Source organism: Uranotaenia lowii, chromosome 2 (genome assembly GCF_029784155.1).
Source record: "Uranotaenia lowii strain MFRU-FL chromosome 2, ASM2978415v1, whole genome shotgun sequence".
Taxonomy (NCBI): domain Eukaryota; kingdom Metazoa; phylum Arthropoda; class Insecta; order Diptera; family Culicidae; genus Uranotaenia; species Uranotaenia lowii.
Window position 1 is genome coordinate 372,555,801 of NC_073692.1, and position 14,315 is coordinate 372,570,115.

Below are 14,315 nucleotides of genomic sequence, written 5' to 3' on the forward strand. Positions count from 1 at the left end.
TATGTAAACATGTGCAAATTTTTCACTTTATTTATAATCATGCAAATTCATTTAAGCTTTCTTGACTCAATATTTGCCAACGCATTAAAATTGAAATAAAATCAAGCCATGTTAGAAGAACTGACGATCCAGAAGAGAATCCATATCAGAAACAAACTTAAAAGAAATATACAAGAGTTAGAAGAAAACTCTAATAGTAAAGTTATTAGATGATTTAATGTTATTGTTTTTCGGCATATCAGTCTTTATTTTCTTGAAACGATGTTTTAATTGATCCTACGATTCAATGCTGATTGGCATTTTCCTTAGGGAATTAATCTATCGTTCTGCGTGAAATTTCTGTGCTTATGTGAAGCTTATTGTCCACTATTTTATTCTCAGCATTTTTTCAAAATTATATTGCTTAAAAAGTTCGATCATGAAAAGTCGTACAAAAATTCGAAATAAGTTCAAACATACAGGGACGATTAAAGAAAAAAAAAATAAAAAGGGAACATATTTTTTTTGTTAAAAAAAACAATAAATCTTTAACGTGGCTCTTTCAAATTCTCACATTTTGCTAATTTTAAGTTTTTGGCTCTTCCGACTCAAAAGGTTGCCGATCACTGGTCTAAGCGATCAATTATTTTAGTGTTATGAAACAACCAAATCAATGAAATAAGTTGAAAGTTTTGCTTTATGCCGACAAAAATGGTCAATAAAAGTCTGGAAAAACATGAATTTTTGTTCGGGAAAAAAATGAAAAAGTTGTGGCCACCCTGATGTATGAGACTCCCGTCTCCTCTTCCTATCTCACTCAAGGATGTAGAGAAGGGTCATAAATAATTATAGAAAAATTACTCGTATCAAAATACAATCCCATACCAAATTCGGTGCCTTTCGACTGATTAACTCACGGCATTTAAAAAAAACTGCGGTGGCCCCTACTTATTCCTATTTTTTGATTGGGATCAAGGAGAGGTTTAAATAACCATAGAGTCTTAAGTTATCGTCCAAAAGTTTCGGATCATTCTTTTAAAAACATGCAAATTTATCTCATTCATATCTTTCTTATCTAACACCGTATTGCAGATCTGAAGGGTTCATTTGGAAGATTAGGAATTGTTGTTTTTTCATAAATTCATACAAAAATTATATTTTAAAGTGATAACCATAAAAAATTTACCTTAAGATAATTGTTTTTTTTTTTTAATTCACACTTATGATTCTGAATTTTTTATGGTTTTCGATTTAAAATATAATTTTTGAATGAATTTATGAAAAACACAACAATTCCTAAGCTTTCAAATGAACTCTACAGATCTGCAATACGATTTTAGATGAGAAAGATATGAATTTGTAAGCAAATAAGATTTAGGACTGAACGAGAACCCCTGGTCACAATCTTTTACCACAAAGTATACAAACAAAACTTTCCTTCAGCATTTCAAAAACCATTCTTATAAGTTTTTTTTTGGTACTGTTAATTTCCGTGTATATCGAATGACATTTAAACTGATTTAAATATTCTCGTATCCCAACATCTCACACAAAAATATTTTGTATTCTAAAGCAAGTTGAGAACTATTTCACTCTATATAATTTACTACGGCAAATTTGCAGCCATTCCGTGCACCTATGTTTAAATATCCATTAAATTATTCAGTTTCATAACTTATGTCTTGAAATATGAATAATGAATACAAAATTCATAACTATTTTACTCATACTGGTTTAGTATATAAGATATTTATAATCTAAAATTACTCAAATTACTCGAAGGGCATGTATCAATATCAAATCTACTGGGAGCATTGTTTTGAATGAAGATTGCGAATAAAACTAAAAGAAAGCGACGAAATATATCTTGTTTGAGTTCTGTTATAGGGTTGTGAATTTTACCAGTCCATGGTGAAATTTATTTCGCTTATTAAAAGAGACCATTTTAAAGATCATTTTGACTGGTGCGGTCTTTCTAGTGTTAATGCGCAATAATAACTTAACTCTTTAAATCAATAAGATTCTTTTATTTATTTGCGTTTGTTTAAATAGATTTCCTAATTTTAAAAAAAAATGGTATGAATGGATTAGAATTTTTAAATATTTTTCCTGATTTTTTCATTAGTTGTGGTTTAAACTCTCACGCGAATCATCATTCTTGAGCTTTTCAACGAAACATTAGGGCCACGAAATTTGTCCCAGCTCATTCCTGTATCGTTGGCCTTCACACCCTGTCCAAGATATCTCCCATTGAGGTTGCTGAAAAAAAGTGATCAGATTGTAAAATTGAGTGGAACATTCCAATGTTAATTCAAAATGACATGAACGGTTTTTGGTATCTCGGATTAAAATCACTGCGCACCTTGTATGACACCCAAAATCTCCGTACCACCAAGCGCCAGTTTTTTCGATTGCACAATTTCGCTCCCACGAATCGTTGTCCACATCGAAGGTGCTGAACTTTTTATGGAGATGCTCAGAGAGCCCATCCCCTGCTTTGCCACTGTACAGTCCGAGATTCTTCAGTGTGTAATGTTCTGCCTTATCGGCCACGCGGAAATAGTCGTATTTGGCCACCACGAATTTACCCTCAAAGTCATTCAATAGCACGTGCAACTCATGCGGCTTGGAATAGGTGAGCTGGTGGATCTTCTCCAATCCTAGCCAAAATTCACCTCGCAGATCTCCGAAACCTTCTTCGTAGTCCTTCCAGCCTCGGTAGAAGTCCACGGAACCGTTGAATCGGTTTTGGATCACTGTCCATCCACCACGTGGATAATCAAAATCGCATAAGGCTTCGAATGATTGGTATTCGGCTTGTGGCTTCAGCCGGTATACACCGGTTTGCATCTTAGGGATATCCGAGCACGTTTGTGGAAATGCGGTGTTTTGCAGCAATTGTTTGATATCACTATCGGTTGAAGAAGAAAAAAGACATAACTCATAAGAACCTATTTTTTCCTCTTTATAAAATCACTGCACAACATACTTTCCCAAGTCTTCCGTAGATTTCATATTTCGCCGAAGTTCCTCAATATCTGTCCGATACGTCTGATGGTGTTCTGACAAGCTTTGAGATATATTCTGTAAGCTAAAACGTTTGGAAATCAATCAAAATATAAATAAAACATAGAGAAAATGACACGGATCTTACTACAATTTTATGGTATCCAGCGACGAGGACTCAAAAAGCTCGTATCCGAAGACGCTCGATGATTTGGGCACAAGGCCACACAAAACAAGTGCAACGAGACAAAACCTCAGATTGAGTTGTTTGATCAACATTTTGAACTGATGACTGTAAATTTTTGGGGTGTCATCATGCTTTTTATATCTAGAAGTTCGTGTTGCAGTTTGTGCAAAAACTCTTATCAGTCCACTCAAGTATGTCCGTATCCGGCCACGTGGTTCCCATTTTAGCTGGCACTATTTTTTCATGCGGTTCAAAGTTCACACGAAAACGTCCTCAGCCCCTTATTAGGTCGAAAAAAGGCAATTATATGTTTACATCATATTCGACTTCATTCAACCGCAAGCAGTTTGGATCGTTAAGTTGCTATTGTTGATGATTTTTGTCCACCGCTCTAAGAAGATCTTATCAAATTTGGTTATTCCGAAACAGCAAATCGTTAGCTGATGATGATTTCTCCGGTTCAGATAGGTTTTGAAAGGATAGAAATATTATGTTTAGACGTTTTAGTTATTCGATCGAAAAGCAGCAATTTCCTGAACATTGTTGGTGGAGGTCTGCGTTCCCAAACTAATATTAACAATTTTATCTGTTCAAGGATGCAGAAGTAACCTCAGTCCTTAAGAACAAATTCATTCCGTTCTCTTTTTACTACCTATCTTTTGACTACTAGGAAGTGGCCGGCGCCGTTATTGATGTTCAAAGAGAGCAAAGTTTTGGAAAAACGATTTATCGGATTTGATAATTTCTTCATATGAAAAACTCTGCAAAACCACAGCAATTTCAGATAAATGTTCATCTAATTTCAAGAAAGTTTTTATATAAAATGTTAATTTACTGACCTGAAGCCCCTACTGCTCTTCAATTGTAAGAGAAAGGGTTCAACTTAAAACAGGAAAAAGTAGGAAATTTCAACTGATGTTCATCAAAACTGAAACATTAAACAAGGACGTAAAAAGTAGTTTCTGTCTACAAATTTCAACAAAACGAGAAGATCTAAACACAATTCATATGTAGGTATAGACAGTACTTCAGAAATAAATGGCTCCATATTTTTTAAACCTGCAAGCCGTCAAAAAAAATCTCAATGACTACCGTCCAAGAAATTGACAAGTTTTTAAATTGTTTTTGAGAACAATCTGTTCAGTAGAACGCTACTGTGTAGGTACAGAGTTTTCACAGTATGAATCATTTAATAAATATTGCCGCATAGTTTAAAAATTGAAATATTTCAAGAAAATAGAATTGAAATATATTTTATTGGTTTGTTGTTTAAAATTATTTTAATTGTAGATACTTCAAAAACAAATATTTAAACTAAAATCTGAATGTACAGAGTTTACAAGAGTTCAAAATAAATCTGATTTGAACTCCAAATGAAGCCTTCCCGCATTTATTTTTAATAGCTTAAAAGAACTGAACACTTTTAGGACCTATTTCCAAATGAAATGATTTCAAACAAAACATTTAACATAACTATTAACATAAATGAACTTTAGCCCGAATGGGTTACTTTTGTTATCAGTTTTTTTACTATTCTTCCTGTATGCTTTTTTCAAGCGAAAGAGGTCTCAGTAAGCCGTGCCCGGGAGCGGTCGCGTTTTTTTTCTTTGATTCCTTGTTTCAAAAAATTTATAAAAAACAGGATATTTAAGCCAAAATCCGGTTTTAACGTTTACAAAGCTTAATAGTGGTCCAATGTTCGTAGTGTTTAATAGAAAGAAAGTGGATTTTCGACATTCGAATCGGAGTAATAAGTTTTTTAGAAGCTGCGGTACAGGGGTCTGGTGCTACGCCTCCCGGACCAACTCAAAAAGACTGAAGTCCAGCTTCTCCGTTATTCCAAGGACGTTCAAAAGCTAAGTACTTTGCAAATTTATGCATTATTTGTTATGATTAATAATTCTCAAATGATGTTTTAAAGGTTTTGGCACCGTAAATATTTGCAGGCAGGAAATATTTCGTTCGGAATTTCGGAAACATTTCAAAATCCAAGTTTTAGAAACTTTTATGCTAGTCGAGATGAAAGTTCTATAGGAACTAATTTTTAAAATAAACTTTATGTATCCCTCCAGTCCCACGTTCAAGTAATGTGTTTTCAACAAGTTTATTGATGATTTTTTCCATCAATGGATGAGACTTTTTTCATAAGACTGAACAAATAAAAAAAACGTATTAAGATACATAAGAAATTTAGTCTAGAATCATTAAACATCATTTGAGAAATTATATAATTCTTTATATTTATAGTCTGCATTTTATTATATTATTATTTTACGATCTAAGCAACCGTCTATGCAAACAATTTTACAAATAAACTCTATTTATCAACTTTTTTTGTTGCTAAAATTGTTGAAATTACTTCGGTATCGTTTTTTGAATACGGCGAATGCGCCAACTGTAAACAAATCAAGATTATCACATAAATGCGTTAAACTCTTTATTTTACATCCGAAAATATGATCTTCTTTTAATTTTTCTTATTTTAGTGAAGTTAAATTAATTTTTTTTAAATAAGGCGAATAGCTTTTTTTATGAGTGTGTAATCCCACAGTTCATTCGTACATTTCCCCTCAAAATTTCGTCGCGAACAAAAGGGCCAATAGTTATTTCGAGATAGCAAAAAGGCATTGAAGTTTTTTAAATTTGTTTTCCAGGACGAGGAGATGTAAAAATCAGTATTTATAAGATCGTTGAATGTGCTAATGTTTTAATGTGATCATTTGGACCCGCTTTCAAGCCGAAATTTGCTTGAATATTGCTTCTTTAATGAGTGATCCAAAAGGCGAACAGTCATTCTGCAATTCAAAAGGGCGCTCCAATTTGGCGAATCAACAAAATGAGAGCACTAGTCTGTGGTAAAAGGGCCCACAGTTATATTTATTAATTTTTTGAAGTAATTAGTACGTTAAAGCTCGATCGGGTGATGAAATTAAATCAATTTGAAAGCATTTTAGCGACTTATTTAGGAAAATGATTGTACGCAGCTAAATAGGACATTGATTTTATTTTCTGAAACTTGAAATGCGTTTTTCTCAAAACAAGGTCTTGGCGCATTCGCCGTAATCAAAAATCGATACCGACTTGATCTTTTTATTATTAATTAGTCGACCAATTCAAAAATAACCAAATCAATCAATTTAATACAATTTTTTAAGCGTTTGTAATTTTTCAATCAAAAGAGTAAGGTTTAGTAACATTTTTGATTGGTTAAACACGTTTTCAACTAGTTTAGCTAATCCATAAATGTACTGATTTTAGCTGAGAAATAAATTTCTTTTTAAATGCTTCAAAATAAAGGCAGATATTTTTAGGTTTCAGTAGTGTAGTGACAATAGTTTTGACCACATCCTTTCCTACCTTTTCCAATCTATCCATTGACTACTAGGACGTGGCCGGCGCCGTTATTGATGTTAAAAGAGAGATCATCAGGTTTGAGCATCATGAATGTGTTGCCAATCCCAGGTTCCATTCATTTGACCGCTGAACAAAACTGATGGCCTCGGTCAATCACGAAGTAGCAACCATTGGTGATGTGAAACTCGTTCTACTGAGCCACGCCTGAGATCGTGGAATATCGAAATGTTTTTATTTTTTTATAATGATATTTTCCAAATTGAAAATATTTTAAAATAACTAAAACTTGCGTTGGTTAATTTATACGAATGAAAATGGTGATGAAGCATTTCGGATTCAATGAATAAAGGTGGATTTGAGCGTTTGTAATTTTTCAATCAAAAGAGTAAGGTTTAGTAACATTTGTGATTGGTTAAACACGTTTTCAACTAGTTTCAATCAAGCTAAGCTAATGCGCAATGATAACATAATTTCTTTTTGCTTTGTGCTTTCAATATTAACAACAAAACTTGGTATGTATTCCGTTTTTTATCAGTTTCTTATTGATCATTCACAAACTCACCCATTTCCCAACATGTACTTTGTCAGTATAACGAACTATATTCTGAAATTCTAAATGAACCTTTAAGCCTTTTATTTTGACAACTGGAAGAATTTTATTCTATTAAAATGTTTTATCAATGACTGATCACTGGCACTCTTGAAATAAAATTTAATATACTCTTCTTTTTTAACAAGTTAAATTAAATTATCAACTAATGAATAAACTCTCCTTAGTTCGAAATGGATTTTTTTCTAATCAGAAATTCACATTTTAAATCGCGAGTTTTTTTCAAATTCAAAATACTATAGCGGAATTTTTCAATCAATCTTTCAGTTGAAAATGAAAGAAAAATGGAAATCATTTTCCAAAAAGTTAATCATTGTTAAATTTTGACCTAATCTGACATTTATTTTATAACTCAGATTTTCTATTGAATTTGTGTTTAGGGAATACAAATTTGAATTTTGAAAACTAGACTGCAAAAAATGATTTTAAGCAAATTTCTAGTTCAGAACTTGAAACATGATTTTGAAAAAAAAAAATATCAACGACTCATCGAAAATAGCATTGATTTGAAACTTTCATTGGGATTTGTTTTGAGTTACTTTATCCGTTAAATTTTTTTTTAATTTTTGTGGTAATCACAATTAAGAAAACGGGGTTAGAAATCCGTTTCCTTACTTATTGTGTATTATTGGTATTGTATTATTTTTGGTCGAATTTGAATTAAGAAAACTCCCCCAGCCCCCATGCTCCGCATAGGCCTGGTGCTGTGACATACTTACTGGATATGTACAAATTTTATCCAATGTTAACCTTATCTTATCACACGCATAACTACTGAGCTGTTTGTTTTGATAGAAGATTGATTCGATTTTTTGCCATCCAGACCACTTCGAATATCCACAAAGCCTGGAACTCGTAAGACATTGAGTGTCTATACTGTCGGCGAAAATTGCTTCTCGATTAAGCGAAGTCTAAAGCAGTTAAGCGCAGAGGACCGATCGCAAAGCGTGGAGTACAGAAAAAAACTCTTTCAATTGTATCTCCTCGAGACGGAGGACGCGCGATTCCATGATTTGTCAATTCCCGATAAACAACGACGACGACGACGAATGACTCAGCCTACAGCTTGGTTGTTTAGTGCCCCGGTCAAATGCAACAATTTTTTTTAAACTTTTCTTTTCATATTTTTCTTTTGCAGGAGCAATGTGAGTGGAAACACACCCAATACACAAAAGTATCCAGCCAGACATCGAGAATCGCGCACGGTATCATCCATATGTATGATAGCAGTAGAAAAAGAAATGTGAGATGTGTGTCAAATGCAGCAGCGCCGTTCTTGGACGATTGTGGAGTGCTCTTTTTTTAGTGTGCAAAGTAGTAGAGTGATAGAAAAAGTTCAGCAGCATCAACAGAAGTGGGGAAACGTGAAGAATCTTTCCTCCCCTCCCTGATCAGAAGCCTCCTCCTAGGGCTCCTCCGGGAAAGCACCCCGACCATAGTCAATAGAATCTATTAAGACAACGACGACAGAACGTTACTAGTCCTACCACCAGCTAGAGTTAGTAGCAGCAAGCAAGCAACAGGCGCCACCACAGAACCGCCCCATTACTTGGTGGGAAGGCGCGGATGATCTACGGTGGTGGTTCGTCCCCCGGACCATAACTTGCCGGAAGACTGGACGACTGTGCAATATTCAACCTTCATCAAATCATACGCGCTGTAGAAACCATCGACGAAGAGCTGCGGAAGGGCACGGGAACCGGAATAATGCCACGCAACGGTGAAGCTTCCGGCGGTGGCGGCGGCCTGGATAAGGGCTTCAGCTGCAAACCGACACCGGACTGGCTACATCCGGACCATGTCATCATGAACGAAGGTGTCACGTTCGATGTGCGGGTAAGCGTTTTTTAATTAGGCCTGCTGGCCAAGCCGAGTCGAGCCGGCTCTTTCGTTCGTTGTGTTCTCTTTCTCCTTTTTCCCTATGTATGTTTAGTGTTGGATACACAATTTGGGCACTACCTAGTTAGCCGGGGCGCATTTGCATTTATGATTACGCAAACGAAATAAAAAGAAAGGAGGAAAGACGGGTCCGCCGCTATTATGCTTATGCACTTTTAGTTTCTATGCCGCCATTCTATTCCGTTTAGGTACCTACCTACTTAGACTGATTCGTTAAGCACCTAGGGTTGGGATTATTGAAGAACGAGGACAGTTTAAAGTGGCGTTAAGCTGCCAATTTGACTAGGACCTTCATCTGAGACAGGCGTTTTCGACGATAGTTTAGGACAATTTCTTTATCTAGGAGACATTTACAGGGTTGCTAGCGAACCGGGAAAACCGGGAATACCGGGAAAAACTTTGGAATTTCATCGAGTCACCGGGAAACCGGGAAAAAACCGGGAATTTCTGCACCTCACCGGGAAAATGGTCATGTTTGAATTTTTTTCACAGAATTTCTAAAATATTCTATATCTAAATTTATTCTAATTTAAGAGTAGTTTTTGACCGTTTCGATATAGATTTATCTCATAAACGCTTGTTTTCGTTCATTCGTAAACAGTTTGAATCGCTTTTTAATTAATTTTTTCGCTCTCTGCAAGTGTGCTACATTTATAAGGATAATTCAAATGTTATAAATTTAATAATGAAACTATTATCAACAAAACTAACTACAGTCGAACGTCAGTAAGTGAGAGTCCAAAGGACTAAACTTTTTTTTTCTCGCTTAAAGAGGTTTCTTACTTAAACAGGTTCTCTTTTATAGAGGATCAGCAAACTAAAAATGCATTTACTAGATCTTGAAATGCAACTATTCAATGTGTATTTGATAAAAATTCACTGATTTTTAAGAAACAAGGATGGTTGTTTGTTCTTTGGTAAACCAATATCCTTTTGCTACTAAAACTTCAATACAAGACTTGTATTATCTCTAATTTCCTTGGTATATCCAAGAAAACAACTCCAGCTTTCAGAGGTTTTGCACTTTCACTTGAAGAGGTTTTGTGCTTTAAAAAGCTTGGGATTTTGTTGTTTTTCTCACTTATAGAGGTTTCTCTCTTATCTGGTTCGACTATACCAGTTTTAAATTGCGACGCCAAATGATTCAGTGTTCGATATACATATTTTTTTAAATTATTTTATGCAAAAAGCAAACAATTCGGCAGCGCGAGACGGTTTCAAGCAGAGTTACACCTCTTACTAAAAAAATATTGATTTTTAATGTTGTTGTTATTGTGTATTTCGTTTGAATTGGCCTGAGGAACGAAGCATGATATCGCAAGTGTTTTGTTTTTAACTCTTCCTACGTTAACTTTGGCTTAAAGTTTTCTACGGTGGAATATATGTCTTATGTAAAAATTGTATCAAAAAAGCGCCTCACGAAATATAAGGTCTTTACACTGATACAAAATAATATCTTACATTCAAATTATTAAAGTTCAGTTCTGTCTTGTACACGAGCACTGAAAGTTATTCATTGTTTTGTATTGGAAAAATAAACATTTTTTCCAAAACATGTTTTTGGATTTGTACAAAAAAATATAACTGCATTCCGAAAATAATGATAGTGGTAAAAATAACGATGATTTAAGTTTTGTAAGACAAATACCCATTCAAGTTGACAAGCTGATTTGATATTATGTTATAAAAATTCTAGAAAATCTCACAGTGGCTGAAAAGTACATACTACATTATAGTTTCAAGATCAATTTAACCGCATTTATTTAAAAAAAATATTGAAATTGTGGAGCAAAACAACTAAAAGATGCCATTTTCGTTAGATTCTTTTTAAAAAATCATGAAAACCTGTCAATTTGATACGAAAAGACTACGTGTTAAAAGACTCCGATGCATTTGTCATGATTTCTAACCGGTTAACAAGCTTTAGGATACATATGTTAGAAATCTGAGGCCCTTGACATTGAATTTTGTTATTCACCATGATTTTATATTGAAAATCGAGTATAATAAATGGGGAAATCCTCATTTATAACCGGGAAAAAACCTGGGAAAAACCGGGAAAAACTTTGGAATTTCAAAACGAAAAATCGCTAGCAACCCTGCATTTACTGTTTATTTATGATTACTCGCATGCGTAGGTTCAATTCTAGATGAAATCGCTCCACTTGGGTTGGGACTTGTAAATGTTATAACTTGTAGTGCACTAGTTTTGAGATCAAAGCAGTGAATCTTTTCCAAACAGGTTTTTTCACTGAATTTTGGATACAGGATGTTTAAAATGCTTCATTTTTAAGCCGCGTCGATGGTTGAATACGCGACTATGTATACCAGACTGAGTCGATTTGGGATCATTTTTGAATTTCTCAAACCCTGGGGTCTAAAAAGCTTCGTCTTGGTTTCCATGAGTAAATTTGAACTTTTAGGTTTGTATGAGAAAATTGAATATTTTGTACTGAAAAATCAACATAATTTTTGTTTCTTCTGTGGAACCGAGACAGCTTATGGTTTTTGAGCCAATTTATCAAATTTCTATAGGAAATTTTTCGCTGAACAACTTTGTCCCAGACCATTATTATGGTTTATTTTAGACATTTTACCACTCCTGGGTATTCGTGTCTTTAAAAAAAAATACATTAATTTTATAATACTAAAAAAATATAACTACTAAACTACCGCTAATTAAAATTAATTTTAACCTACTTAAATAAGTTCGAATAGTTTACCCTCTTTCAGAAACTTTATGAGATTTTTTCCTTGTCTGGATCATTCACCAAAACTTCATAAATCGTTCCTGTTATGTTGTACTTTTTTCGGGGTTCTTCGTAGCCTTTACAGTCGATGAGGATGTGTTCAACTGTTCTTATGACGCCGCAAAAAGAACATGTTGGCGGGCTGTTGTTGTCCCAGACCATAATTTCGTATCTTATTACGCAAAAAAATTATTAGCTGTTTAACAGGGGTATGTCTTTTTGCATTGATGAACAATAAATTCAATTGACACCACTGCTTGTGCCCCGTGAAGTATTGCATCAAAAGTAGTCATGCAATGCCTCGCAAGGAACTTAGCAGTGGTGTCAATAGAATTTACTGTTTATCAATGCCAAATGACATACCCCTGTTAAACAGCTTATAACTTTTTTGTTTAATAAGATACGAAGTTACAATCTTCGACAAAGACTAATTTCCTTAAGAAAATTTATAAATAGGCATAAAAACTATCAGCAGGCTCGGTTCTACAGAAGAAACAAAAATGATGTTGATTTTTCAGTACAAAATATTCAGTTTTCCCATACAAACCTAAAAGTTCAAATTTACTCATGTAAACGTTACTTAAAATTTCTGCAAAAAATCATGGATGAGTTTCGAACCAAAACGAAGCTTTTTAGACCCCAGGGTTTGAGAAATTCAAAAATGACCCCAAATCGACTCAGTTTAATGTATACTAACATGATATTTCGCCCTTTATATCAGATGGTGCCAAATTAACGCATGTATTAAAAAAATGGACAAAATTTGGCGATTTTCCAGGGTTTATCTTTTCACGTAGGGTAGATAAGGTCATAACGAGCATTTTTTCTACAAAAGTACGTATTTTTTTAAACAAATTTTCATGAGAATTTGTTTCGTACTACCTATAGTATTAATTTTTCACCAAAAAAGAAGTCATCTTTACAGAAATATTGAATAATACCTAGCAAGGTTTTCAAGTGACGAAAATACTATAATTTTTGAACGCCACCAAATAAGCTTTTATGACCTTTAAATCATCTTGATCTGAAGTGTAAGCACCGTAACATGATTTACACATTGTTTCTGAATTTTCACCATCATAAAATTTTTGATTTTTCACTTAAATCAATTTTAAAACGCGTTTTCACTTAAATTCAACACCTCAACAGTCAACACCTGGGGCGAACAGAGCACTTTTAATCGGGGCAAGACTAGCAGCGAATTCAACTCGATGAAGTCAACTGAATAATAGAGCTACAGCTTGACTTGTTCCATCTACCGATTTGGCCTATTGGTAAGTTGTCGGAGAGGAAATCAGTAGACTCGTGTTCGTTTCCTGTTCGAGGATTTTTTTTCACATACCATTAATTTTTTTTTTTATTGTTACATTATACGGCTAGTAGCATCATCCGTCTAACAAAACACCAGAAACATAATGTATGAGCATGTGTAAATTCTTTGAATTCTACAAAAAGACCTAGATTATTTTGTTATCGCTTTGTTTGATGAATCTACACCTCACCGTTTAGTGCAAAATGCATCGATCATGAATGATACATGGAAAAAAAATCATCTTACCAATAGGCCAAATCGTCAGATGAAACAAGTCAAGCTGTAGCTCTTTTATTCAGTTGCCTTCATCGAGTCGAATTCGCTGCTAGATTCCCCGGCAGAAAACGCTCATCTTGCCCCGAAAAATGGTGCTTATACTGCCCCAGGGAAGTTCTCATTATGCCCCTACAGTGACTGGTTTTCAGCTTTCGGCAAAAAAAAATTTAAAATGCATTTTTAAACGTTTTTATCTACTTTTTCAAGTTTCATCCAATTAGGCAATAGACTATTTGAGTGTCTAAACTCGAAACAATGATGTAATTCACATACTATAGCTGTTCTCTATGGTTGAATAAGCCTTTTCCTTAGGGTGGCCATTATGCCCTTATCTCCCCTACTGACAAAATATTTCGTGCAGCATCTATCATAATAACGCAAAAGTAAACTGAAAAAAATTTGCTCCTCTGTCATTCACACTCTTTCTGTAATGTTGAAAACAATGAAGCTTCTACGTTTTAAACGTGCGCGTTCAAAGAACGATAGTCCGCGGCGTCGAAAACGGGCACCTTACAGCACTTGATAGCCTACTTCAGCTTTGGCATCTAACTAAATACAACATGTTGACACTCTAGCTAGGATAACAATCAAAGCATCGAAAAAAAGGCCGGTTCCGGACGACTGACTACCCTGAGCGACAGAAAGCTTAAAAGGATGCTCAAGTGGGAGACCGAGAGAAAAGTGACCAAAACGCTGCCTTTCTCTTGGCCAGGAGGTCCAGTTTTTTTTTCTTTTTTCTCAAGGGATTTTAAGCAACAATGGCTTATTCATTTTTAAGAACTCATTAACCCTCATCCGCATTAGAGTTCCGCATTATTATGAACTTCATATAAAACTTATATCAATAGAAACCTTGTAATGTCAGTAAAATATGTTAAGAACATTATATATAGCTAAAGCTTTCTCGTTATTCAGCATGAATGAAAAAAATCCGAAAAAATA

At 34.4% G+C, this 14,315-nt stretch overlaps 2 protein-coding genes across 3 annotated transcripts in view; one reads left to right on the forward strand and one right to left on the reverse strand.

Annotated features, from left to right (window-relative positions):
- Nucleotides 1-14,315, forward strand: part of LOC129744827 (SHC-transforming protein 1-like) — a 46,428-nt gene that overhangs the window by 12,414 nt on the left and 19,699 nt on the right. Inside the window, exon 2 of the mRNA XM_055737550.1 lies at nt 8,275-8,972. Within this exon, the coding sequence (XP_055593525.1) occupies nt 8,844-8,972 (129 nt within the window). The 5' untranslated portion in view covers nt 8,275-8,843. The remainder of the gene's footprint in view (nt 1-8,274; nt 8,973-14,315) is intronic.
- On the reverse strand, nt 1,876-7,934 carry LOC129744828 (ficolin-2-like). 2 transcript variants are annotated; one of them, XM_055737551.1, is made up of 4 exons: nt 3,134-3,265; nt 2,969-3,070; nt 2,342-2,890; nt 1,876-2,238 (listed from the first exon to the last, which is right to left on the reverse strand). In XM_055737551.1, exons 1-4 carry the CDS (start codon nt 3,262-3,264, stop codon nt 2,112-2,114), a joined length of 909 nt encoding a protein of 302 aa, XP_055593526.1. In that variant the 5' UTR covers nt 3,265; the 3' UTR covers nt 1,876-2,111. The 2 variants fall into 2 exon arrangements, with proteins under 2 accessions (XP_055593526.1, XP_055593527.1); XM_055737552.1 differs by lacking the exon at nt 3,134-3,265 and adding an exon at nt 7,856-7,934 and having other exon boundaries at nt 1,879-2,238.